The sequence below is a fragment of the Equus quagga genome, chromosome 9 (assembly GCF_021613505.1).
Source record: "Equus quagga isolate Etosha38 chromosome 9, UCLA_HA_Equagga_1.0, whole genome shotgun sequence".
NCBI classification, from domain to species: domain Eukaryota; kingdom Metazoa; phylum Chordata; class Mammalia; order Perissodactyla; family Equidae; genus Equus; species Equus quagga.
Window position 1 is genome coordinate 107,368,223 of NC_060275.1, and position 26,930 is coordinate 107,395,152.

At 45.3% G+C, this 26,930-nt stretch overlaps 1 protein-coding gene and 1 long non-coding RNA gene across 2 annotated transcripts in view; one reads left to right on the forward strand and one right to left on the reverse strand.

Annotated features, from left to right (window-relative positions):
* The window catches only part of LOC124244750 (uncharacterized), a 7,022-nt gene extending 2,612 nt beyond the window's left edge, over positions 1 to 4,410 (reverse strand). The window contains exons 1-2 of the long non-coding RNA XR_006890105.1: positions 3,930 to 4,410; positions 2,362 to 2,594 (exon numbers count right to left, since the gene is read on the reverse strand). This is a non-coding gene — a long non-coding RNA (uncharacterized LOC124244750). The remainder of the gene's footprint in view (positions 1 to 2,361; positions 2,595 to 3,929) is intronic.
* Positions 4,411 to 5,101: 691 nt separating this feature from the next.
* Positions 5,102 to 26,930, forward strand: part of RETREG1 (reticulophagy regulator 1) — a 125,108-nt gene continuing 103,279 nt past the window's right edge. Inside the window, exon 1 of the mRNA XM_046671551.1 lies at positions 5,102 to 5,430. Within this exon, the coding sequence (XP_046527507.1) occupies positions 5,117 to 5,430 (314 nt within the window). The 5' untranslated portion in view covers positions 5,102 to 5,116. The remainder of the gene's footprint in view (positions 5,431 to 26,930) is intronic.

Genomic DNA, 26,930 nt, shown 5'->3' on the forward strand with positions numbered 1-26,930 from the left:
TTTTTTTTTTTTTTTCTGCTTTATTTCCCAAACCCCCCAGGTATATAGTTGTATATCTTAGTTGCAGGTCCTTCTAGTTGTGGGATGTGGGATGCCGCCTCAACGTGGCCTGACGAGCGGTGCCATGTCTGCGCCCAGGATCAGAACCTTGGGCCGCCGCAGTGGAGCGCGCGAACTTAACCACTCGGCCACGGAGCCGGCCCCAGCCAGAGTCTTAAGAGTTTGCACAGAGGCCTTAACGAGGTTCAGTCATGTATACCGTCCAGATGGTCTCAACACCACATTCTCTCAAGGCTGCGTCCTTAAAACAGCTTCTACTATGGGAATGGTGGGCAGACCGTACATTTCAAGGAGGGGAGTAGGTGAGGACCCTCCGATCGCCTAAGTCCAGCTCGTGGGTCAATCTGTGGTCATGTCCTCTTGGTGACCTCCTCCAACACAGGACCAGAACAGTGGCTAGTCTGCTGATTTGGGTGTAACTGCCAGCATGGTTGGAAGGGTTTGGAAGTTAATGTCCTGCAGTCATCCTTGCTGATTATGTGTGTGTGTTGATATACGTGCCTGTGGATTGAGCATGTGTGTGTATGTTGATATGTGTGCCTGTGGATAGACAGATAGTACCTTTTCAGGATATACATTTGTTGTAGAGTGACCTCAGTTCTCTTTAATTAACCATTTTTAAGAGCTCTTTTGTATATTATTGTATATTTGTATATACAAATATTGTATTTACACTACATATATAATACACTACATAACACATATGTAAATAACACATACAATACATAATACACTACATACATAATAATATATTATTATTACAATAGTAATAACAATAGTATATTATTGTATTTTGTATATTTTGTGTATTAAAAGAGCTCTTTCATATATTAATAGGGAGTGATACCTAAACCGGGTAGCCAAGCCGGTATATGGATGGCCACCATCTTGATGTGGGCATGTTCATTTCTGGTAAGCAGCTCCCTTCTGGAATGCTTGTCAAACGTAGACTATTCTAAGTTTGGATATTTCAATTCTTATAAGTACAAAAGACAGTCAACCGAAAACAGAAATAGCCAGTTCCTTTTGTGACCTGGGTCTTGGAATCCAGGCACAATCTTCCTTCCCATTTCCTCCATGTTGCTGTTGTGTGATGCTCCTATTTCTTTTGCTTAGAGTCAACTATCTAGGTTCTCTTGGCTCAGTGACAAGAAAATTAGGAAAAGTCAGGACAAGAAGTAGAGGATATGGTAAGAACAGGAGGGTAGAATTGCTTTAATAAAATTATCAGCATAAACATATTCTATCTGCAGGACTAATAAACAACACACCATGGACGCATGGCTCCTTTGATTTAAGGAGTCACGGACATACTGTAGGGTTCTAACACGAAACATTTTAGGGGAAACAAAATAATACTGGGGCGCTTCCTTCTCACTCTAAGGCTGAGCTCGATGTTGTCTCTGTGGCCTCCTGGAGTGGGCATTAATTATTCATTATTTCTCTCTCCTATTACAAGCTTTCTAGAGACTTTTGGAAGGGAAGGGTGAGTGGCCTCTTTGAAGAGCTCCTATGCGTATTTTGGCTTTCTTTGCCAGAGCTGTGTTATTTTCTAAACTGTCTCTCAGATTCAGTGGCTACAACTGTTTTCTCTCTCTCTCTTTTTTCTTTTTTCCTTTCTGACACACTCCCAGTTTCCTTGTTTTCCCTGGATATATATTGTCAAATCATCTGGCTCATTAGTGTTAATCACTCTGTTTCCAATATACAGACATGCAAAATTCAGAAGAAAATCTTCAACAGCAAGGTTACCGACATTTAGAAATATGCCATCTTCTTGAAACTAGGGGACCAGGTTTATTTTAACCATCATTAGCACTATTTTTATGTAGCCTTAGCACTGAATAAATTACTCCAGCATCACAAAGATAACTAGACAAAGAAAAAACACCCAGTAGCACCCAGTTATGTGTCTATGCTAGCATCTACTCCTGTAATATTTCTTTGTCAGTAATTATTGGAGGTCATAGGTGGAAAAGACAGATAAGAGCAATTAGCCCAGCTTTTTATGCAAAACAGTTTCGTGTAGCATTTTTTCCACATTACAGTAGTTCCCCCTTATCTGCAAGGGATATGTTCCATGACACCCAGCAGATGCCTGAAACTGCAGATAGTACCGAACCCTATACGTACTGTTTTTTCCTATACATACATTCCTATGATAAAGTTTAACTTATAAATTAGGCACAGTAAGAGATTAACAACAACTAATAATAAAACAGTACAATGATAATATACTGTAATAAAATTTATGTGAATACGGTCTCTCTCGCTCTCAATATCTTATTGTACTGTACTCACCCTTCCTCTTCTTGTGATGATGTGAGATGATACAATGCCAATGAGAGGAGATGAAGTGGGGTGAATGACGTAGGCATCGTGACGTTTCATTAGGCTCCTATTGACCTTCTGACCATATCTTAGAAGGAGGATCATTGAGCCATGATGATGCCAATGGTCAGACGTCAGAAGCCGATGATGTTGATGGTTGGGGATCCAACAAAGGGATAATTCACATCCTGGGTGGGACAGAACTGAATGGCATGTGATTTCATCATGCTACTCAGAATAGCACGCAATTTAAAACTTATGAGTTATTTCTAGAATTTTCCCTTTAATATTTTCAGACCTCGGGTAACTGAAACCACAGAAAGCAAAACCACAGATAAAGGGGGACTACTGTAATTTTAACAGAGAGAAAGAAAAAATTTCACATAGCTATGGGTAGGGAGATTTATCATTAAATAGAGGTAAGTGTTGCAAACCCACATATAGCAACTGAAGTTCGCCTTTTATGAGCGTTGGTTGTCAACAACTTTCAGATCCTGACAATAATAATTAGAATTCAGGGGGAGAAGGAGAACGTGAGGCATCTTGCAAACATGTTTCTGGAAGCACAGCCACACTGGTTTGGACAACAGGGATGTCCTCATCTCCTCTGCCCTGCATTCTCCCCTACAGCCACAGAGTCTAGTGACGAATCTTAGAACATCGCAACCCCTGGGCTGTGTCCAGTGCCACAGAAAGGCCAGATTACACAATAAAGCATCATTTATCTTTCAAAAGCTCTTCCACTAGGGCCAAGAGGGGGAAAGAACACCTAGGAAAATATGGTCTTTCTTTGGTGGAAAAAAAAATACCCGAATTGTTTCCACAGGACTTTTTGACTGCCTCCCTGGCCACTTTCTATCAGAGTGTCAGAAGGACTCGCCTCAAAGGCAAATCAGAAACACCTGAGACCCTGTACTGTCTTCAGGTGAAAAACCAAACTTCCTGCCCCTAGTGGATCATCCAAGGCCCTGGTGATCTGCTGTGAATGTACATAAGGAACTGTGCACCTCCACCTGTAACTCCACACCTTCTCTCATGTTCATCTCCCAACAGAAATTATTGCCCCCTCCCCACAAAGCATACTTTATTTCCCTCCTCCTTGCAATTAAGGGCAGATGCCGTCTATCCCAAAATGCCTACTCCACTCCTTCCCTAATTTTGGATGCACGATTTATGGAAAGACTCCTGGCACTGAGTGATTATTTCCATTCCAGCAGTTATCACAGTGGCAATTGGCCCTTCCTTGGACTGTGAGCTTCCTGTGGGTGGAAGCCATATCCACAGAGCTTAGCAAGGTGCTGGGCACATAGGTGCTCAGTAAACATTTGAGTGAACTCCAGGAATACACCCCCTTGAGGGATAACACACATACAGTAAAGTGCACACACCTGCAATGTACAGATCAGTGAATTTTTACATACATATAGACAGAGGTATACACATACATAACGACCACCTGGATGAGCATTACAGAACATTCCCCGGACATTCCCTTGAAACAACAGGCTTTAATTGCTCTGAGAAAGAGACCCACTCACCCTGAGAAAGCAGGCTGGTTACCAGTAGTGAACTCCAAGAGGATAGAAGATGCCCTGATTCATGGCAGGTAGCACCCTCAGGATGGAGGAAGGGGCATTTTATTCCAGAGAAAAGTAAGAACAGGGGGATTAAAGAATAGAACATTTTAAAAAAGCAAATAGTGAAAAGTGAGCATGTACAGTTACGCTTCTTCCCTCCCCCCACACGCAGCCGGGCCAGTGAGGCCGGGTATGGGAGGTCTCAGGATTCCGTCACCCCCTCAGGGCCGCCTTACCCCTGTCCCAATGCCTGCTGTTACATCGAGACCAGAGTGGCTCTGAGGTAACCGCAGTCAAGGCTTGCCAAACCCTGCGTGACATATGCAAAGCAACCGGTCTCTGCAGGGTTCCCCCTCCTCGGCTCCCGCTCACCTGTCCCTCCCACCCACCATCAAGCATTTGTGAGCCCGACGACTCTGCCCACAGGCGGAGAGAGGCCGCGCCTTCGCTCCTCGCTGCGGCCTGGCGTTGCCTCACTCGGAAAACGCCAGGCGCTCCTGAATTGAACCCTAATGTTTTCTTCTTCCTTTCTCAGTCCAACATTTATATCATCCTGTTCTTCCCAGAGTCCTAAAGACCTCTGCTATGGTTGTGCAGGCTGTTCCTGCCCGGGCACTGGGCCGAGAGCGGGGCGCCGCTGGGGGCTGAAATCTGCCAGGGGAGGGGCGCCCCTAACGCCCTCTAGGGCGCAGGTTGGGCAAGCGGTGGCCCTGGCTTGAGAAGGCGAAGATGTCTTGCTGATTTTGCCGGTGGCTCCGACTCTCTTTTAGAGGAGTAACCGGGCGGCGGTCCTCCACTTCGCCCTCCCCATCCCCCGCAGCTGGAAGGGAAAAGGAAAGGGTCACGCTCCCTGGGGCCCGGGCGAGGCCAGCCAGGGGCCGGGCGCTCCCTGGGGACGCCGCCCAGCGCGCCCCCACGGCGCGGGGACGCCGCCCAGCCCCCCGGCGCCCCGCCCCATCCCCGCGCGAACTTGGCCGCACCCACTTCCCCCCGGAGGCGCCCCCGTCGCGGCCAGGCTGACGTCACAAGGCACCCAGCCGCCGGCGCCCCGCGGTGCGCGCCCCGCGCCGGGACCCGCTGCCCTCTCGGCGCCGACACCCGGGCGCGCCCGCGCGCGTGCCCGTCCCCGCCTGGAAGCGCCGCTGAAGATGGCGAGCCCGGCGGCCGCGGAGCACGCCGAGGAAGGATGCCCGGCTCAGGCTGCCGGGGAGCAGGCGCCGGCGCCGCCGCCGCCCCAGGCTCCCCCCGAGGAGCAGGAGGAGGAAGCGCAGGAGGAAGCCGCGGCGGTGGCGGCGGTCGCGGGCCGGCAGGTGGAGGAGGCCGCCGGCGGGGTGGCCGCCGCCGTGACCTGGCTGCTGGGGGAGCCGGCGCTGTGGCTGGGCTGCCGCGCTGACGAGCTCCTGAGCTGGAAGAGGCCGCTGCTCAGCCTGCTCGGCTTCGTCGGGGCCAACCTGCTGTTCTGGTGAGAGCTCGGGGTGGTTGGGGACACCCGGAGGGGCAGGTGACCTTGGGGCGCTCGAGGGCAGGTGGAGGGCGCGCCCCGGGCCCGGGATGGGGGTTGCACGTTGGACACTGCAGAGGAAGAAGTGTCAGCCCTGCCCCACTTTCTCGGCCACCTTTCTTGAACAGGTAGACACACTTCAACTTTCCTCTAGACGCGCTTCCCTATGAACAGTTGTCATCCTCGAGGTGTGTATCCAGCCTGGCCTTCGAGGTGGTCGGCTGAGCCGCCTGCACCTGTACCTACAGGTGTGCCAAGCGTGCTCAGAAACTTCGGCCTTTGTTTTCTAAAACTCTCACGTCTTGACCTGCTCGCCCAAAGTAGGCGCACAAAGGGGCTTGAACTTGAATTCGTTCTTGCACCCCCAGCAGGCCTATCTGGACCAGCTGAGGTAGACGGTCAAGACTGCGCCGCCTTCACCAGCCACCTGAGCTGGGCACTGCATGATTTGTTTTTCCGTTCCCTGAAGGGTTGCGTTTACTCTCTTTACTCCCTAATGAGACGACAAGAGGCAAACAGGTGGATTCTGCCCATCACCCCGCCACCCAGGTGTGCACAGTGTGGAAAAACAGTCATACTTTTAGGTGAAGTACAGAGAATACACAGGAATGTTCTCTGAAAAGCCCCTGATCAACAGGTTTGTCTCTCCAAAAAGCACCCATCACTGGTGAGGACAAGGGAAGTATCTGGCTCCTTCACTGAAGGACATGCCCTGTCATCTGTTACCAGTCTGATGGGGGGGCGGAGAAAAGCCTTTGTTTGCAACTGTGCGCTCATAACAGGTGTGACCCACACAGTGCAGAATGAGCAGAGCTTGGGCCAAGAGATACCTTGTTACCCTAGAACATAGATTTCTTAACCTGTAAAGTTAGGAAATAGATGCTCAAAACATACTCAGCCTGCCATTTTCTAGGTTAACTTGAGCAACATTTTTCTGCATATCTGTGCTAGTCCTGGTTTTCTCTTAAAACAAACTGTATCTTATCAGGGTCCCTGAATGTGACTTTACTTTGGGTCCCTTAGCTGTGAGCACTCCAATAAGGAGGGTATACTATATTATGCTAGATTGGGCAACAGTCCAATAGTCTTAGAGCTGTGTTTCACTGTTTTTACCAATGAGGGACGTGTTTTTAGAATTCTCCTTCTTAATTTTAAATTTTATTTATTTAATAAAATAGCTAATACAACCTCATAGTTCAAAAATTTAAAGGTATGAAAGGCTAAACATTTTGAAAATGTCTTTCCCATGCCTCTCTCTGCCAACCTAGTTTCCTCCCAGAGGCAACCATTGTTTCCGGTATCTTTCTTATGTATCTTTCAGCAAGTGTATTTCAACAAATACACAAAATTCGATGCAAATCATGGAATACTGTCTGGGTTATTCCTCTTCTTACTGTATCTTGCTGATCGCTTCCTTGTTCTTTTTTGGCTGTGTAGAGTTCTGTTGTAAGGATGTCACAAGTTATTTAACCGTCTCCTACTGATGGACTAAGGTTGTTTCTAAACTTTTGCAATTTCAGTGTTATAGCTAAAGGCCTTGTATGTACATTATTTTGCATACATGCAACTATTTCCAGGAGTGGAAGTAATGGGTGAGAGGGGATGTGCCATTGTAATTTTGATGGCTATCGCTATTGTATTGCACTTTCTTGGAGTTCTACCAATTTATACTCCTCCCAGCAAGGCCTGTGGCTCCCTGCTTCACTATACCTTTGCCAACAGTATTTTATCAGACTTTTTGATCTTGCAAATCTGATAGGTGAAAAAAGATATCCCAGTATGTTTTTAATTTGTATTTCTCTGAGACTGAACCTTTTTTCTTATCTTCGAGAGACACTGTATCTTTTCTTTGAGTTATCTGTTTATAAATAACCTTTGTCCATTTTTTTAGTTGAGCCATTGATCTTTTCCCTATTGATTTGTTGGAGCTCTTTATATATAAAGAACTTCAGCCTAATTTTTGTAATATGAGTTGCAAACATTTTTTCTATGATGTATTCTTAATAACATCTATTGAAAATAACATTTTTTTGCATAAAATAGTTGAAAGACATATTTTGTATTATTCAGGAGTGATGTCCTCCATCTGTGTTTTTAATGAGTCTGATGGAGAGGCAAACAATGGCCAGGCATTCAATCCACTTACAGCTTTCGGCTTATCTGTTTTATTTCTTTTCCTGTTTGCAGTATCTGCATTCCACACGTGTATTTTCTTTGATGGAAAGATAACAGTCCTGCTTTTTAAATTCTGAATTACTTATTAATTGGAATTTCTCATCCATTAATGTCATTAAAATTTTGATGTTTTTTCCCCCTTTGTTGTTTCTGAGGTTAAAACGTTTTTCAAGGACATTAGATTTTCTTTCAGTAGTGTATTTCTTATCAAATGATCTTAAATTATGTGACACTCTAACATTCTGTGTCTCCGGAACTCTAAAGCACTGCGTTTTCTATGAGGAAAACAAAAAGATCTATGTTAGAAATATGAGGAAACCAAATCTTGTCTTAAGCAATAGTGATGATGTTTCCATGTTAATATTATTATTTAATTTTTGTGGAAATTAACTTATTAAACATGTATGTTTTGAATGACTTAGTACCTGGTACCAGCAGTAGCTTTCAGGATTTTGAGTTTGAATTCCAAAGCTCTAACATTTATTACCTGCCATTATCTAAAAGATTATGGTGCTGTGCCCTAAAAGGACAAAAATTGAGACATGAGCATGACAACTATGTATAATGCAAGGCTTCTGGAAGCAAGTGTGGTGAAAGAGAAAGGATGATTCATTTGGATATGGTTTTTGGAGAGCGGTGGCATTGTGGATGGAATACTTTGTGGGGTCTTCGTAAGGAGTTCATGCTTGAACCAGACTATGATGGACAGAAGTGGTTTGGGTAGATCTATGGTTAGTAGCATTCCAGCTCTCAGGAATAAAATGAACAAAAGAATAGCATCTTAAAGGTGTACTTAATATTTTGACCAATCCACTGAACTGTTGCGATGGCGCGTGTTGGTAGAGAAAAGTAGTGGGAGATGAGACTGGCTGGGTGTTTTGGAGACACATTTGGGGGCACTGATTGCCTTGAATGTCATACTGTGTGTTTGGACTTGTTTTTTCTGTAAGCAGTGGGGACAAATACCAAATGGCTTGTAAAAGTCCATGAATATTTTAATGGTTAAGTAAACTGTAGTACATTTATTCCTATCATGGAATTCTGTATAGCAATGAAAATAAACGACAGCTATAGGCAACAATATGGATGAGTTTTACTAATGTCATATTGGGCCAAGAAGCACACAATAACATGTGCAAAATGATTCCGTTTTTAAAAAGTTTTAAAATGTGCAAAACAATATTGGTTAGAGATATACACAGAGGAGATAAGAAAGACATTCTTATCCCTAAAATCAAGAGAGTGGTTGTCCCTGGGAGGACGAGAAGTCTGATCACAGTGGCACATGAAGGTTCTAGGGTACAGGCAGTGTCCCAGTTATTGACTTGGGTGGTGGTTACATGGTGTTCAAGTTATAATTATTTTAAAACTCTGTGTGTGTATTCTTATCTATGATATATTTTATGAAAAATACTAAAATACTAAATAAAGTTAAAAAAAAATAGTATTCACTCAGAGCTCAGAGGAGTTTGATAAAACCCAGGCCACATTTAGTGCCTGTCTCAAGAAGCAGGGTTTCCACAACCTGAAATAGATTGGGCAACAGTCCAGTAGTCTTAGGGCTGTGTCTCCCTCATTTTACCAATGAGGGACATGTTTTTAAAACTCTTTTTTCTTAAAAATTTAAAATTTTGTGTATTTTTAAAAATAGCGAATACCACCTCACGGTTCAAAAGTTTAAAGGTACAAAAGGGTAAACAGTTTGAAGATCTCTTTCCCACGCCTGTCCCCACGCAGTTTCCTCCTAGAGGCAATGACACCAGTTTTAAACATAACATAAGAGTGAATCCAGTTAAACAGAAAACAGCCATTTGTTTTTGCTTTTAAAGAATTAACTTTTTGTGATATAATTTCAATAAAATGCATACACTCTAAAGTGCACGGTCAAATGTATACACTTATGTAACCACAGCAACAGTCAACGTATAGAACATTCCAGGGGGCTGGCCCGGTGGCACAGCGGTTAAGTTCGCACGTTCTGCTTCGGCGGCCCGGGGTTCGTCGGTCAGATCCTGGGTGCAGACATGGCACTGCTTGGCAAGCCATGCTGTGGTGGGCGTCCCACGTGGAAAGTAGAGGAAGATGGGCATGGATGTTATTAGCTCAGGGCCAGGCTTCCTCAGCAAAAAGAGGAGGATTGGCAGCGGATGTTAGCTCAGGGCTAATCTTCCTCAAAAAAAAACCAAAAAACATTTTGTTACTCCAAAAGGTTTCAGTACCCATCCCCCAGGGGGGATTGATCTGCTTGCCATCGCTATAGATTAGATTTGTCTTCCTTAAAGTTTCCTGTCAATGGTACCGTAGAATATGATGTCTTTTGTGTCTGGCTTTGTTCACTCAGCATAAAGTTTTGAGATCCATCCCTATCGTGTATGTCGGTTATTGGTTTCTTTTTATTGTCGACTGATGTGCCACTTTAGGGATGCACCACAGTTTGTTTCTCCTTTTGCTAGTTGGTGCTCATTTGGGTGGTTTTCAGGGTTAGCTGTTATGAATGAAGCTATTGAAAAAATTCAGGCACAAACCTTTGTGTGAAATATCTGTTTTTGGTGAGAGGAATGGCAAGCTCGGACCCGTGTTTTGTATGGCCCCGTGGCAGTTGCCTTGGATAGGCCAGGGATGGAGCAAAATGCCCCTCCTCTTAGTCTCCTTGCTGGTCGTAATACATCGTAATGTCTTCCAGTGAAGCTGCCCTCTCGGGGCACACTGCCTCTGCACCTAGAAGCTGCTCTGATGTAGTTTAGTTTTGCCCCTACAGTTGGAGACCATGGTAGACAGAAAAGTGTACGCATCGGGCTTTTTCCTCAGAGCATCTGGCATTGCGTGACGAAGTTACCCTCTATTTGTGTAAATGGTAAAACTGCGGGAAAGTGATTTGCCTCAGGTGACTACACAGGGGCACATCTTGCAGGAGACCTTGGGTACTCTGACTTTCGTGGTGTCTCAGGCTGGGCATCTGTGCACCCAGGACCCACTAGAAGCCCTTGGAGCACTGTTTGGAGGTTGCAGGATCTGACCTCCCACTAGGTGTCAAGGCCCCCACTATACCATCCCTGGCGGGTTCCTCCAGCTTGCCTTAGAGCTGTGCCCCTCGAAGAGTGGCCTCTGATGGGCAGCATCGGCATCATCGTCGCATCACCTGGCTGCTTGTTAGAAATGCAGACTCATGGGCCCTACCCCACACCTAGTGAACAGGAATCCCTGGAGGTGAGCCCAAACCTCTGGATTTCCTCCAGCTCCCCAGGTGATTTGATGCTCATTCGGGTTTGAGAACCCTTGCGTTTGAGTGTTTGCTGGGCTCATGAGCTTTCTTCTCTAATGGCAGCATTTCCAGGGTTGGACAACTCTAACTAGTACTAACTAGTAAATATCTTCCTTACATGAGTGAAGCCCACCCCTTGGTTATCTCTGCAGCTGCCCAAGATCTGGGCCCCCTCCCCAGAACAGTCCTTTGTCTGTTTCAAGATTCATCCTGTTCTCCGTTCCTGCTGAGTCTTCTTTTCCCCAGCTGAGAAATCCTGGGCTCCTTCCAGTCCCTGTTTTCCTGTATGGTTTCCAGACTCTGTTGGACATACTTCAGTTTATCTGTATTCCCTTGAATGCAGCATTCCTGAGGTGGTCTGACCAGTGTGTACTTTCTTCCCTCCTCCCGGACAGCATCCTTCTGTTCACATAGCCTGAGATAGAATTTCTTTATTCTAATTGACAGGAGCTCCCTTTGATATGCTATCATTGATGACTGTTAAGACTTACATCAAACTATCCCTGTATATATAACTGTGAGGCAGGTTTGGTCCCCTTTTTACACAAGAGAAAACTGAGGCCCATAGAAATTAATTGAATTACCAGAGATGACTTCGACCTGTACTGTTCAATAGGATATTTGCGGTGATGGAAATAGTCTACATTTGTACTGTCTGATCTGGTAGCCAGTCGCCTCTTGTGGCTGTTGAGCATCTTAAATGTGGCTAGTGTGTAGTGTGGAACTATATTTTCAGTTTTATTAAATTTAAGTAGCCACATATGGCTCATGGCTACTGTATTGGATAGCACAGTCCTAAACAATAGTAATGGGGCTGGGTCCTGAAGCCACATCCTCTTTCCACACATTCACTGTTTTTTCCTACTCCATCACTTTAAAGACCAATAGGAGACAATTAGGGCTTACATTTTTCAATATTAGAGAATTATACTTAAATCCAGCATAGGGTGAAAATAATTATGGTGGGAGAGGGTTGCTTCTGCGTTAAGAGGGATCTTTTTAGCTCGCTAGCCAGTCTAGTCTGTGTTCCTCGCCTTGTCTCTGCTCCATCTGGGCAGTCTGCACCATGGAGGACTGTGTGCTTCATGCCCACATGGTCCTGGGGTAGACCAGAAACCAGCTTGCCTTCCTCTCTGGTTTAGGAGACATAGCTGGTTCGATGGGTTGATTGAAACAGTACACCACAGTTCTAAATTGTATGCCACTGTCTCTAGGGCTTTACGGTTTAGGAATAGTGGCGATCAGTAGGGTTTGGAATAGTCAATGAAAGCTCTGTGCAATTTATTGTATAGACCTAGAAAAGAGGGTGTAATTGTAAAAGTGAGGTTAACGTAGTGAGGACTTTCCATGTAGGACAAACCCAGGCATAAATATGGATGAGCACTGGATGTTGTCAGCATAGGGAGACCCACCTGACTCATGCCGAGGGTACATTCTAGGAAGCAGGGAATATGAATTATTATTCTTGGATAGTTGGCATTAGCACCATCTGGTACATTGTAGATGTTCAGAAAGTTTTGATGGACTGAGCTGGACTGGTGGCTGTTCCCCTAGCCTGCGTAAGGTGGGGATAGTTTGAGAAGGGTCTTGCAAAATGGAAAGGCTTTAGTTCATTTAAGCTAGTTATGGACATTTTTTTATATTCAACATTCAGCAAATGTTTCTTGAGTGGCAGCCTCACACGCTTATTATTAGACACAGTGGCTCTTTGATGCGATCCCACGGAAGGCTGTTCTCTCAGACCTTGTACCTTACCACCAGAAGGACCTAAGACATGGGAGCTGTTTTTACCGGATTAATACTTATTCTAGAAACCCACCAAGTTTTTCTGTCTACTATAATAGCTATAAACCTCATCTTTAGTGATTTTGTGCGATTTTGTGGGTATGCGGTTTGGGTAACAGTTTTACCTCAGCTTCTTTTTGCTCCTCTTTTTTCTTTTTCCCCTGTTGAGCATAAGTGTTTTTAAGCAGGCTGATTGATCTAAAAGAGTACAAATAAATGAGGAGCATCATTATTACTAGCTAACAATGACCAAGACACATTCTGATCCCAGGTGAGAGAAACAGATTAGTAAGCAAATAATTCTAATGCAAGGTTATGCTGCAAGCACTAAATTATCACACATGGGCCAAGAAGAACCAATAGGATTTCCTTAGGCAGCGACTAAGGAGGTATGGGGATTGGGGACAAGACAGGATGAGCAGTGTGTAAAAAGTGGAAGAGAACTAATTCATATTGAGTTGCCATTATATCCTAGGTGCTCAGTGAATTCATGGACGCTTGAACAGGATATGCAGTAGCACTCATAAATATTCACTTAAATAGGTGTAGAGAGAGATGGGGGCAGGGGATGAGGCTGAGATGGGAGGGGCGGGGATGGGAGAGTGGTTTTATGTGCCGGAGGCATAGCCAGAGTTGAGGTTGAAAGAGAAACATTGGGGCCAATTTATAAAGAGGTTACTGTTGGACTGTGCTAAGGAATTTGGACCGTATCAAATAAGCAATCTTTGTCTTTTACCCTAATATGAATACCATCATATTAGTCCCTTTCTTTCAAGACCTCCCTTCAAAAATTCAACAAATGTTTATTGAGTGTCTACTGCATGCTGTCTCTGTGCTAGGCGCTAGAGATGTAACAGTGGACAAGAAGAATAAGATCCTTTTTCTCATGGAGCTTATATTGTAGTGGTGAAAATGGTTGAAGAAAGAGACAAATATACAAAACGCTAGGAGAAGCTGGATGCTAGGGAGAAAACGAAAACAGAGACGGGACAGGGAGTGACAAGGAGGTGCTGCTTAGCTGGAGTGGTCAGTGCTGGCCTTTCAGAGCAGTGACCTTGAGCAGACACCTGAAGAGCAGGTCAGGGAATGATCCAAGCAGCTGCCTCTGCAGTGGAATGTTCCAGGCAGAGGAAATTGTGTGTGCAAAGGCCCCAGGGTGAGAGTGGGCTTGGAGTGTTTGCCAAACAGCAAGGAGTCCAGTGTGGCTGGAGCTGGGTGTGCAAGGGGGAGATACCATTAGTTTGGCTTAGAGCTTCATGCAGCAGCTGTGCCAGATTCTGCTTGCTGGCTTTCTGTCGGCCCCTCGGGATGAATTAGGGGAGTGAGAGCCTGGGACCAGAGGCCAGTTAGGACACCTTTGCAGGGGCATGTGGCGGTGAGGAGAGGCACTGGGGATGGAGAAGAGGAGATAGATTCAAGGGAGACTGGTATTCACCAATATGAGTCACTGAGGTCGCAAAAGGTTGTGGCAGTCGGGGAGAAGGGTGACATGCCCAATTTGGAGGTATTGAATTTGATGTGCCCATGGGTCATCAGGTGAAGTTACCCAAGTAAGTCCCAATGGGTTAGATTTATGGGCTGATGCTCAGGGCACAGGCTGAGTGGGAGTACAGATTTGAGTGTGTTGGGGTGAAGATTGGGGGGGGAGTTTTGAAATTTCTTGGGGTACACTTGTTGAGTAATATGAAGCGGGAGCCTGGGGGAAAGTGCTGAGCCAACTGACATTACCAAGGTGGGGGACCGAAAGAGCATCTTAGAGGCAGAGCATGGCGAGTCCCAGAGAGGGGTCCACAGAAGCCAAGCGAGATAACGGCTGTAGTCCTCAGCTGGCGTTGGACTTGCGAGCGCTCCTTCCCGGCCTTCGTGAGAGCAGCGGCTGTGAGGGCGTGGCTCCCGCATCACACCTGAAGGGGAGGATTCTGTCTTCCTTCCTCGCCATCACTGCCTCCTCGCTGCTCATTGCAGCTCAGTCTCCATGGAGGACAGGACTCCTTGCCGCATCCCCGGGCCCGTGTGATTTGGTCTTCAGGCTGGCTCCTGACCTGGCCAACGGGGCTTCAGGCAGTTTGGGAAATCTGCTCTCTCTCTAATGCCTGGCTTTCAGGCCTATCGAGATACCCTATTTTGAATGTCAGAAGCTGCATTTTGGCTGTTTCTATTGCTCCTACCCCTCCCCCGCTGCTGTCCTCTGTCCGTTTCCAGATGCCTGGAGACGCCTTAGTGGGTCCCCTGAGGGACACTGGAATTTGCAGGGATAGAAGCCATAGAGGAGATGTTGATGACATGGGGGAGGGAGAAGTGACAGCATGGGGCTCTGGGGAAGCCTTGAAGGGCTGGGCTTGGGCAGTTCTTCCTGTGATACCCGAGGCCGAGGGGAAAGGTGGGCATGCCTGTACTGGAAGTGACTGGGAGTCACGTGTGGACCCAACGGTGGCTGATTTCTCTTTGAAGGTGGAGGATCTACTGAGAGGGAGGAGGTTGAAGGAGCACAAGGCTGGCTATAGCTTTCATGGGGAAAGACATCAGGAAATCACAAATGATTGAGGGAAAAGGCTTGGTTATATTGTTTTCTTGGTTTTGTTTACGCTTGACCATTTCTTCAGTGAATACATTTTTATCAGGTTCCTGTATCATCCTCATAGACCAATTTCTTTTCAAGGTACTTTTTTTTTTTTTAAGAGAATAGTACTAAATTTGGTATCGTGGTCACCCTATACTGTATTGGTTTAACAGGAATTATTGCATGGGAAATTTCCCCTTTGCTAAAGAAGCGAGATTGGCTATGTCCGCAGTATCCACATATCTTTGCAGACATACGTTTGGAAGCATAAAACTCTGAAGTATTTTCAAAGTTTCTTCACAAAGATTCTCGGCTGTGCTCTTTGTATTCTGCCAATTTCAGTTTATTTGGGAAGGAAGTATTTTTGTCTCGGGATGAAGGCGGCACCACCTAAGTGAAAACGTTTTGGGCAAGGTGTGGCCACTTGCATGCCCCTGATTGAATCCTACAACTGGAGAAAGAGCTGGAGCCGCCCACAGGGTGTCTCTGCCCAGACGCTACCCCAGCCTTTCATTGGAAAGATAAACTCAGATGACACAGAGCGCTCACCCAGGTTGTGGCCACGCAGGGCCACTGGGCTTCTAGATAAATTGATTTGACTACTGGAAAACAAGCCAGTTTCCTTTTGACAAATGTCGGGGCCCTCTCTCTGTGGCCTTGCGTGATTTCACTTTGTGATGCCTGCAGGGATCATCAGTGTTAACAATACCCATTTGTTGGGCTCCTGCTTTGCTGGGTGCTTGATGTAGTTACTATCTTATTTAATTCTCACGCCACTCAACAAGGGATCATTGCTGCATTTTGCAGAGGGGGATGAGGAGGCTCAGGACATTTAAGTCACTGGCTTCAAGATGACGGTATGTAGCAGAGCTGGGATTCCAACCAGGCTTCTCTGTGTTCTTTGCCCAATAAACTAGACTCTACTGCAACGGGATGTTGCGGTCTAAGATGAAAGCTTAATTTTTTATGGCTTTTCCCCTCTGTCTTCTGGAGGATAAAAGTTAATTTACTTCTCAAATTAAAACTCAGCTGTCTCCCACATAGCTGGTTATGTCTTACCTGCTTCAGGGCAAGAAGTTAATTTATTTTTCCAAGTAAAATTTCGGCACCAAACCCAGCTTCTCTCCACAGTCTTTGTTTTCTCTTTTCAGCATTAATTACCAAAACCAGGTGTGCGTTTCTCTGAGTCGTCAAGTAGTCCAGCGCTATCAGATTTCAGTTCTCTTTGGTGTTCGCCCTTTGGACCTGAAAACGGCTCTTTCTCTCCAGGTAAAATGTCGTGTGGCCTCCTGCCTCTTCTCAGATGGTTGCATGAGTTGGTGGTGTAGAATAGGACCTGAAGTGTGTGTAGTTTGGGATGTGAGCCTGGGTGAATTTAGCGTTTGCGGAAATGACATCTTGTCTCGAAGGGGCACTTCTGCCATACCCTGGGCAGGGGTGGGCTGGCACTGATGGTGGTGTCTTTATTGAAGGAGCACAGGAGGATGTCAGGAGAGCCCGGATGGTCCTTTTCCTCATGTGGCTCAGCTGCAAAGCCATCCTGCTCTGTATGCAGCTCCCGTCGGCCCTTGGGCCTGTTCTTTCGCCTCCGAGGCTCTGCAGGTTCCCATCGTCTCTTCCCCAGCCCCTTTTGCTGTCATTAGTCTCGTAGTCACCTCCTCACTGGGTGGCCCCTGCCACCTCTCTGGGTCTTACCTATTAATTTCAATTTCAGATCTGCTTATATCCTTCATAGTACCTGGTACAATATGAAGGTATTTTATTTTTGTGTGTTTTTCTAATTCTTAGAAACCTTTTAAAACTCTGTGGATTACCACTCTGATCAAAGAAAAAAATTAAAGGTACAATGACGGAATATGTAGTAAATGACGTGGAGAATACTATTTGCGAAAATCAATCTCTCTCTTTCTCTATACACACCTTCTCTTTCTCTGTTTTAGATCAGCTAATTCCGCCAGACTTTTAATAAAAATGCAGCAGTCTCTTGCCTCACCTCTCCTCACTTCCTCACCTGTTTCTCAGAACTATAGTTAATTTTCTGCTTTTAGCTTTATTGAGGCTTTTCTAATTAATATCCCAAAAATGCCGTTTCTTGCTTAAGCAATCCGAGGCATTATTTATTTTTTCCGCCGTCTCCAGTTCACATACACACCCTTCCCCTTCTCCTTCCACTGTAATGACAGATGTGGCAATTTTGGGTTCAATCTTTAAGATTATATGAACATTGTTCATACATGAGATAAGGAGAATTCCATGCTTACAGTTCCTTTCTGTACAACTTTATTTTGCTGTTACTCTTAGCATTTTTTTTATTTGATTTTTTTTAACTCTCCAACATTTCTGGAAATCTCTTTTTGATAAAGGTCAAACATATCAGGCCAACACTTCTCTCTTTTTTTCTCTTTTTTTCTTTCCTTTGGAGCCATCCCTCTTGGAGTCCTCACCCTCCTGTTCTGGTCTTGTCTGCTTGTTTCCCTGGGCCTGCTGTCCCCTTGGACATCTGCATTGTCATCTGTCCCTTCTGGCCTCCGTTACTGGACCTGTGCTGAAAATGGGGTCAGGAGAAAGTTAGCAGCCTGAATGAGGAGGCCCTCATTTCTTCTCCTTGAGAATATTCATGGTGGTTTATGGTTTTCTTATGTTTGTTCTGAGTTCGTCATTTCCATATTTTCCCTCTATTACTGGACTCTTTCTTGGTCAACCCCTCTGCATTGAGATAGCACATTCTCTGGCTCTGAGAGAGTACAAAGGAAATACATGTTTTGAGAACTTGTATGCAGAAAATGTCTTTATCCCACCCGTCCAGTTGATGGCTAGTTTGGCTGAGTTTAGAATTCTGGGTTGGGAACCATTTTGAAGGATTGCCTCCCTGTCTTCTCTCTTGCTTCCAGTGTTCCTTTTGAGCAGATGCTTTCCAATACTTGATCTCCTGTAGATGATCTACAGTTGGTCCAGCTATTGGTTTATGATTTCTTGGATTTAGGTCGGCACGGACTTGACCAGACTGCTGTGTGATTATTGCTCATGCTTTAGATCTTCAGGGCAAGCTTAAAGCATTTCTTTTTGCTTTTTCATACTTCTGGTACCTGACGTTTGCTTGCCATGTAAAAGCTTTGTATGACTTTTGTAGCCTGTTCTCTAGGTGGATGGAGTTGAACACAGGGCTTCTGTGTGCCTCCAAGGGCTGCTCACATGGAAAACAGCCTGAGTGGCGCCATCCGCGTCGTGCAGGGAGGCTGCCCTGGCTGGCTTCTGTGGGCTTTGCTGAGTCGTGCCCTGGGGGGTGGGTGTCAGGCCTGGCAAGCGGCCTGGCTTCATGGGCACACATGTGATCCTAATTGAACTAAAGGCAGAGAGAATTCATGCTTTCACCTCATTAGCGCAGTGCTCAAAACAAGTATCCTGACTTGTCATAGACCAGGATGCATTGAGGTGAGAAGGTGTAACTGCCCTTTACAGCTTAGGTTTAGTTTGGAGTTTAATGCTCCATAGGCGCCCCTTTCTGCTTGTCAGCTTCCAAGCAGCCTCACTGGCACTTTGGCTTGTGTTTGCTGGTCTCTGTAGCACTGAAAGAAATGTGCATCCAGAGTAGCAGATTCCAGCCAAAGAACCACAGAATGATTCTATTAAAATCATGTAGGACTCCAAGCTCCCCAATTCTTTAAAGGGACAGTATTTCAGACAACTGATGGAAGATGCTTATTTCTATGATCAAGTTGCACTAGCTCTGACCTAGTAAACCATGTTATTTATTTTGGTAGCTAAAACCTTTCAAAAGAAGGCATCTGTATGATGAAACAAAAGGTAGGGAATCTTTGCTCCAGTTTAACTACCTCATTTTATAGATGAAAAAACTGAGTCCCAAGGCCTCACAGTGAGCTGGTGACAAGGTGACCAATATCACAGCCTCCTGATCCCTTTTTAAAGCTGCATGCTGCCAACTGTTGAGACAGTGAGCGTGATGAAACCTAGGAAGGAAAAACAGTGATGTTCCCAAGTGCCAGGTCACCCATTACGTTTAACAGGTCAGTGTAGAGACTTTGCTGTGTTGATCCAGCCACGTCTCTGGGGGTCTTGAGAACCTGGAGATTGATAGTTCTCCCCATGATTTGCCAGGACCCTCAAAAGCTCCTAGCCACGGGGCCGGCCCGGTGGCATAGTGGTTAAGTGCACACGTTCTGCTTCAGCAGCCCGGGGTTCACCGGTTCTGATCCAGGGTGCGGACATGACACTGCTTGGCAAGCCATGCTGTAGTAGACATCCCACATATAAAGTAGAGGAAGATGGGCATGGATGTTAGCTCAGGGCCAGCCTTCCTCAGCAAAAAGAGGAGGATTGGCAGTGGATGTTAGCTCAGGGCTAATCTTCCTCAAAAAAAAAAAAAGCTCCTAGCCATGAGCTTCTGGCATTTGCTCCAGACTTCACCCTCTCTTCTCACCTGCTGTCAAATGAGCCAGAGTTTGTTAAAAGTCGCTTTTGACACAAGGAGAAATTTCACTCTCAGTAGTAAGGACTTGCATTTGACCGCATCTACTTGAAACAAGGTGTTTAACACCCAGCTAATGGAATCCAACCTTCTTTCAAATGATGAGGGTAACTCCATCCTGGAAAACCTTTCATACAGAGAATTCTCCTCACTTGAAAATAAATTAACTATTCAAAGGAAACTTGACATTCCTGAACTACCAGTTGACACCTGTGTTTGCTAAAACATCAAGACCTTTTAAAATGGACATGGTCACTTTAGTAGTTACATTAGTCATCCAACACAACTTAAGGGCTTTTATTTGTTAATAAGATCTCTTTAAAAGAGCCATTGACCTCAGCATGCTCCCGTATAGCTGGTACATATAATACAGGATGTTCAAAAACAAAAAATGTGCCTGCGCTCAGTGTTTAAAAAAATTCAAGCTTTCATGGGAAATAAAACCAAAATATAAAAGTAAGAACCAAATATATCCATTAGAACAGCACAGTGCAGGGGCCATGGTGAACAAGACTACAACTGCTGTAGACTGGCACATTGCCTGCGCCCTGAGAGCGGAGTTCACCCCAAGTCAGAGGACGGCCTCGTGGGCTCTCGTCTGGGGCTCAGTTGCTCATGAATTGCATGAAATCCAAATCTGTCTCTGTATGTGGAGGAAATGGCTCATAAGCTGGAGGGAGCGACAGTATGTGAACCCCTCCCTCAGTTGACTTCCTCTACCCTGAGTTGGGTAGATCTTGGGGTATTGACTGTTGTATGGAAACTTTATTAATTCATCTTTTTAGGAATAAATATTTTCTTGGTATACTTTTTGAATTTAACTTTCAAATGCTTTTTGGGTAAATTCAAAGCAACAACTTGCGTTATGTTGTTTATAATGTCAGAAAGTTTTAGTGAGAGACTTTAACCAGTTTATTATCGTAGTTTATGCAAAATGGTATATTAAATTCTTAACCTTTTTCTTATAAATATCTAAATTTTTAAAGATATTTAACAATAAAGTTTCATTTTTGGCTCAAGTTCTAAGTTTATTGGAATGAATTTTAAAATATCCAATGGGAATGGAAAATATGACTTAAAAATGGGTTTTCTGTGTTTTTTAATTTGCTACTATTAGTGAACACTAGCTTTCATGTATCAAAATGGAAACTGATTATTTTCATTGAAAATTTTTACTTTGAATATCACTAAGATAGCTGAAAAGTTCAGCACGTTTGTATGTTAGTGCCATGTATGACTCAGACATTGGATTTTGTGTTTGTGCCACTTTTTGGTTCTGATGTTGCCCATGGAATCTCTGCTGTGTGTGGGTTTTGCCTGGTGTAGACAGGTAGATGTCTTAAGGCTTATGAGCCTGTGACCCAGTACAGGCTTGTTGTATGCCTATGGCATTCAAGAGTGTGACTGTTTAGCAGAAGAACCATTCTTGGGCTATGGTCCCCAGAATGCCATTGGTGACCTTTGGCTTCTGGTTAGAAGAACTCCCAGACGTCTAGAAAGTAGCCCGGACATATGTTGTGTATTGGCGTGGCTTTCCCTGCTTAGACTGGAGGGAAGTCCATCTGCTACCACTTGTCCAATGATGGGGATACATGAGTTGGCCAGGGCGCCCTCCTCTTTCACCTGACCAACCACATCATCTCAATAGGGCTTTAGCATGGTGGCAAATTAGGAGAGCCAGACTGACTTCCAACAGGTTATGAGAAGCCAGGTCTTCCCATAAAGAGAGAAAAACTAATCTGAGCCAAGATTCAAGGGCCATCCATGTTATCACTTGTTTCCCAAAAGGTCTTCAAAACTTGCAGAGAAATTTTGATGCCCTGCATACTTTTTTTTTTTTTTAGTTTTGGCAAGCTGTTACTGTTATAATAGTGTGCTTTAGGGAATTCACGATTAGCGATTATGTTAATTACCTGCATGATTGTTTATGTTAATTGACTCATTCATTCAAGAAGTATTGAATGAACAACAATGCAAAAATGTGTTTATTGAGCGCCTGCTATCCACCAGGCAGTCAGCTAGTGCTGGGGTGGCATTAGTGAAAAGGAGAGGATGGGCCTCTCATGGGGCTTGAGGTTTGATGTTGGGAAGGGCAAATGATAAACAAATGAACAAGCAAATAAATGTACAAGTAGGAATGAAGATGCGTGCTATGACAGGAAAGACTTTACTCTGGGAAAGCAATGGGGGGTGACCTCATTTGATTGCAGGCTGCCAAGGAGACTAGTTTTCAGCTCTGTGTTGCTCCTGAGTGTGACCACTGTCTGCGGGGTGGTATCTTGACTCATGCTGGCGTCTTTGCCAAGCTTTTGAAAACACACACCTTTTGCCAAAGAACCCACATTCTCCTTGCTCAGAATAGCCAGTTCTTTTCGGATATAGGAGATTTCAAGTTCTGATGTAGCTGACTGCGTGGTTTGGGTTATTCTTAAAAGATGCGTTAAGAACCAACCGAGGGCGTTTCTCTGTCATTTGTAAGCAGAGTTTTACCTCTCGTTCACTTCTCGTTGGATCGAAATGTAGGTTTATGATTGAAATGTCAATCCTATTCTATTCCAGGCTCACGGTGCCTGCTGACTATGTTTGTGGTCGAACTGAGGCGTTTTCTTTTGTTTGTGTTTAACGTCAAATGTTAGAAACACAGAAGCTGAGCCGCTCATTTGGAGAGCTTAATGAGAAATGTCATCTTTCCTTGTCACGTATTCTTTTATTCTTCCCTGCATTGTTTGTCACAGGTGTTGCCTGTCTGGTTTGGAGAGTTAATGTGGTCCTGAAAATCTCAGGTGGCATTATCTGGAGAGACATAGGTGTTCTGTTGGCGCTTGGTTAGGGCCATGCTCAGGGATGGCTCTGTCTCCCTTGTTTAATTAGGGAAAGTTGTTAGGGTTGTTTCTACTGCTGTGACTGCCCATGTGTGCACACAGGAAACAGAGGATGGACAAACCTGTTGGGTAACGGTCGCACCTTCTAGCACAGCCCAGTGAGTTTGTAAACTGTGTGTGTTGGAAGGTGGCTTTATTCCCTCCTAGGACACATCTAATCACCATTTCTCTTATATTCCTATTTTGTAGCTCCTTTTTGGCAAATAGTGAGAAGGATTAAAAACAAACATCCCCAGAGATTCACTCTCAACAAGGCAGGTGGTATTGCTGTTCAGATCATTCCTGTGGCTCTCGGGCTTTCCAAGGGAGCTTGGGCTGGTTGGCTGTGATGTTCGCTTATTTCACTTATTCACTTGCTGTGTTTTATTGATTGGTTCTTTTCAGATTAAGAACATATGGAAAGGTTCAGTGTGTTAGCTTGTCTCCTCCTCTTATTGGGGTAAAAAGGGGTCCTCTAATGGTGAAGTATCAAGTTCTTACTCTGAAGAGGTCATTTCAGAACCAAATTTGTGACTGTCTTCCTCCATCTCAACTCTTTGCTGGAATTCTTACGAGCTAACCTTAGCCCTGAGTAATCTTTTCTTTGGTTTATTTTCCCTTTGCCAATTTCCTTATCTTTTTATATTTATTCTGTGTTATAGTAGATGTTTTTCTCAGTTGCTTTTTGGACTGGGTGTACATGTGTGTGCCCGTGTGTGTGCCCGTGTGTGTAGGGCTGGGGAATAGAGGTTCTGGGATGAGGTGAACTGGCTTCTAGTTGGATGAACCCAGTTAAGTGACTTAATCTTTCTGAGCTTCGCTTTCCTCCTTTGTAGGAAATAGGTACTTCACAAAGTAACAGTAAGGATTGTGGAGACAGCTGGCCTCAAGTCTGCGGCCCACAGGCCATGAATTCACTCAGGCCAGTGCCCTTGCCCTGTGGTTCTTTTTCAGAATCACAATTTCCCACTTAAAAATGTTCCATTAGATTTGGTGTTATCACTTGTTTGTGCTGTTTACTGAAGGTTATTTTGAAAATCACAAAATGTAAAAGAAAATATTAAAAGTATTGTGTTAAATAAAAATAACTTTATAGCTGAAGGAAGCCTAATTTGTAAATTAATTTGCACTTCAGGGTCCAGGTTCAGTTAATGGGCTGACCAGGTGTGAAGTGGGAGGACTTTTCTGTTATAGCAGGATCGTGCCCCCATGTGCGTGCTCCCTCTGTCTGAGTGGACAGGGTAACCTGCGTTGTTCAGGGGGCTCTGCTTGGCTGCTCCTCAAACCCTGCGAGGAATCCTTGACGTCCCAGATCAGGGGCTGAAGTTGGGGGACCCTGAAGAATTGACAGCTATCAAGAGAGAATCATTCTCATCCCAGGTTCACTCTCAGTTTTGAATGTTCCAGAAACAGAGTCCAGGGAATTTTGAGGACTGAGGTCAGTGAGGCAGCTGCTAGTCCTCTCTCATGCTTGCGAGGCTCATACACAGACATTCCCTTTCTCTGTTTCTGTCTTCTTTTTAAACTGGACCCATAGGGAAGAATCAGAAAGGGCTTTCCTACCTGGGATGATGTAACATAGTCTCCAGCCTTGAGGCAGCCCTGCCAATCAAATCCAGCTGGACAGTGGCCATTGGTGTGTGGGCCTGGAGTGGACATTCCTGATACATAATATTGGTGCCCAGATATTTGCCACTGCTTTCTCCTGTGTCTCAGGTTTGGGCACAGTGTAACAGGGAGTCACAGCTCCCTATGTGCTGGGGATGACAGGCCATGATTCCCCTTCCATGCCAGCAACTAGAAGGACATCTACTGGACACACCACAAGCTCCTTTTCTTTTCTTTCTTTCTTTTTTGTTGGTGAGGAAGATTGGCCTTGAGCTAACATCTGTGCCAATCTTCCTCTATTTTGTATGTGGGACACCACCACAGCATGGCTTTATGAGTCATGTGTAGGTCCGTGCCCAGGATCTGCACTCTCAAACCCCGGGCTGCCAAAGCAGAGCACACGAACTTAATCACTATGCTACTGGGCTGGTCCCTTCCTTTTCTTTTTTCACTCAAGTTTTGAAAACATTTCCCACCCTGTGCTGGTCAGGGCAGCTGCACCAAGTGGGATTATAATCACCAGCTTTAAGTTCCCTGTTCATGGGGACAGACACCCATGAGTGTCACCACTGTTCTGTCACCTGTATGTGTCTATGGAAACTGCAGTGACAGGAGTCCACACCCCTTTCTGGGTATTATGTTGCCTTTTGAACATTTTGGCATTGAATAAGAAAGCAGAGCGGGTGCTGTTTTCCTGGCACAACTGCTGGCTGTGGTGTTCCTGATACTTAGGGAATGTCTGGGTGGGGAGGCTCCTCACCCTTGTTCTTAGAGAGGGGCGTGTTCATAAACGGGGTGACCCTGGGTCAGCTCTGCTGAGCAGGGCAGCTTCAGTCTACTGATAATAAAGGACACTTGATCTTGGCCTTCAGACAAAAAGCCCTCCCAGGATGACAGAATTACTAATTCAGTGCCCAGTCTCTTTTATGTTTTGGACATGTGAAACAAATTAGACAGTCGCTTCTCTGTGTCATGTGTTCATTTGGATCTTTAGTAGTGTGACCACGTAACTTATTGTCCAAAACTAAGTATGTCAGGACAGGGTGTAAGGCAGGGTACTGTGGTCCCTCTGGTCTTAAGTGCCTTGTTTGTTCTGATCTGTACAAGTTCTTACAGTTTGTTCAGATATTTCAGTCTTGGTCTGTTTTTGTTCACTGAGTGTAGCAGCCTGAGAGAATGTCTGTCCTCCTAGTAGGGAGTTTAGGAGGAAACAGGATGCGTCTTCAGATCCATGGGGCTGACGGGGCCAACTGCAGGGCTTGTTAACCTTGACATAGAAGTAGACCTTGGAGCAGGCAGTTCAATCCAGACGCTTGGCCCAAGGTGTGTAGAAGCCTTAGTCCTGGTTCTGGAACATTGTGGCCTCAGACTGGGAGGGAGAGCGCGTGAAATCTTGTCGCTGAGCCTAGGATCTTGACAGGGAGCGGTCATTCCTGGACACCCGTCAGTACGTGGCTGTGACCCTGGGTTGTTAGGGTAGGGTCCAGATCCGTTCACCTGGAAAGGGATAGGGTGGAGCTAGGGCTAGTGGGCCCTGGCAGACTTCCCGAGAAGGGGGAGGAGAGGGAGCTGAGTTGCGATGGGCTGGAGACCCAGGCTGACCGACAGGACAGAACCAAGGCAGGGTGGGTGCCACATGGAAGCCCAGGGGCTGAAGTTCAGTTCTTTGCATCCTTGGGTTTTCAGAGGGAAGGCAGTGGAAAAACAAGAGGATCTTTACAGCTGTGGCAATGCCATTAGTCTCAGGACTGCAGAGCGGCTGAACTCCTTTGGGGGACCTGAGACAGGGTCAGGTCCGTTGGGATGGGCTCTTGAATGGCATGTGGACATGAGCTGATGAGTGGTTGACCACAGCTGAACGTGCATTTAAAAGCCAGGAGCTGAAACAGGCTGCAGAGGTTGACTCACCCAGCCTGCTTGGAACTCAGCTTCTTGGTTAGAAGGTACCAGGTCGTATGGATGGGCAGATGTCACACACTAGGTGGAGCTGAAGAACCCATTGCACTGCCCCATGTGCTCCTGACTCAATTCACTCATGGCTTTTTCTCATACTTCCATCGCAAAGCAGGAGTACAGCAGGCCTGATTTTGCTTTGCCTTGACCTCAGATGGACTTGGTTCTGCTCCAGCTGTGCCTTTGGCTTCTCCCACTCTCTGGGCTCAAGAACACAGACTCCCGCTGCGCCTCCCCACCGTCCTGTGGGTTTCTCCACCATGCCTTGCTGAGCTGGGCACATTCCCTGAATTCGCTGGATTATCACCACCGGTTTCTACTGGAGCCAGCTGTTTCCCTCCTTCACTGCAGCAGACTCGTTCTGATTCCTGTGACCCAACATTTGCCCGACTATGAGTGTCTTCCAGAATTTCTCATCTCCCTGTAGAGAGAAGTTCACCCTTTTACTTTTTCTTCATATTTCTCTCCTCTCATGCTTCTAATTCACTTTTTTCTTATCACAACTAAAGAAATACTTCTCTAGAAACAACAGCTTCTAAGTTTCATTTAATCAACCATTTGTAATTAATCAAATTGTTACTTTCTCTCGCTCCACTTTGTGATAACTCTTTTCTTCCAAATTATTTAAAACTATGTTTTGCTGATCGTTAAGAAATATATCCCTCTCTCTCCAACATACATGCATGTTTAAACAGGTCTGAAATTGGGATGAATTTTACTCTTCAGAGGGTCATAGTTTATTGGGTAGTTTTTTTTTCCCTGAATGGTGCA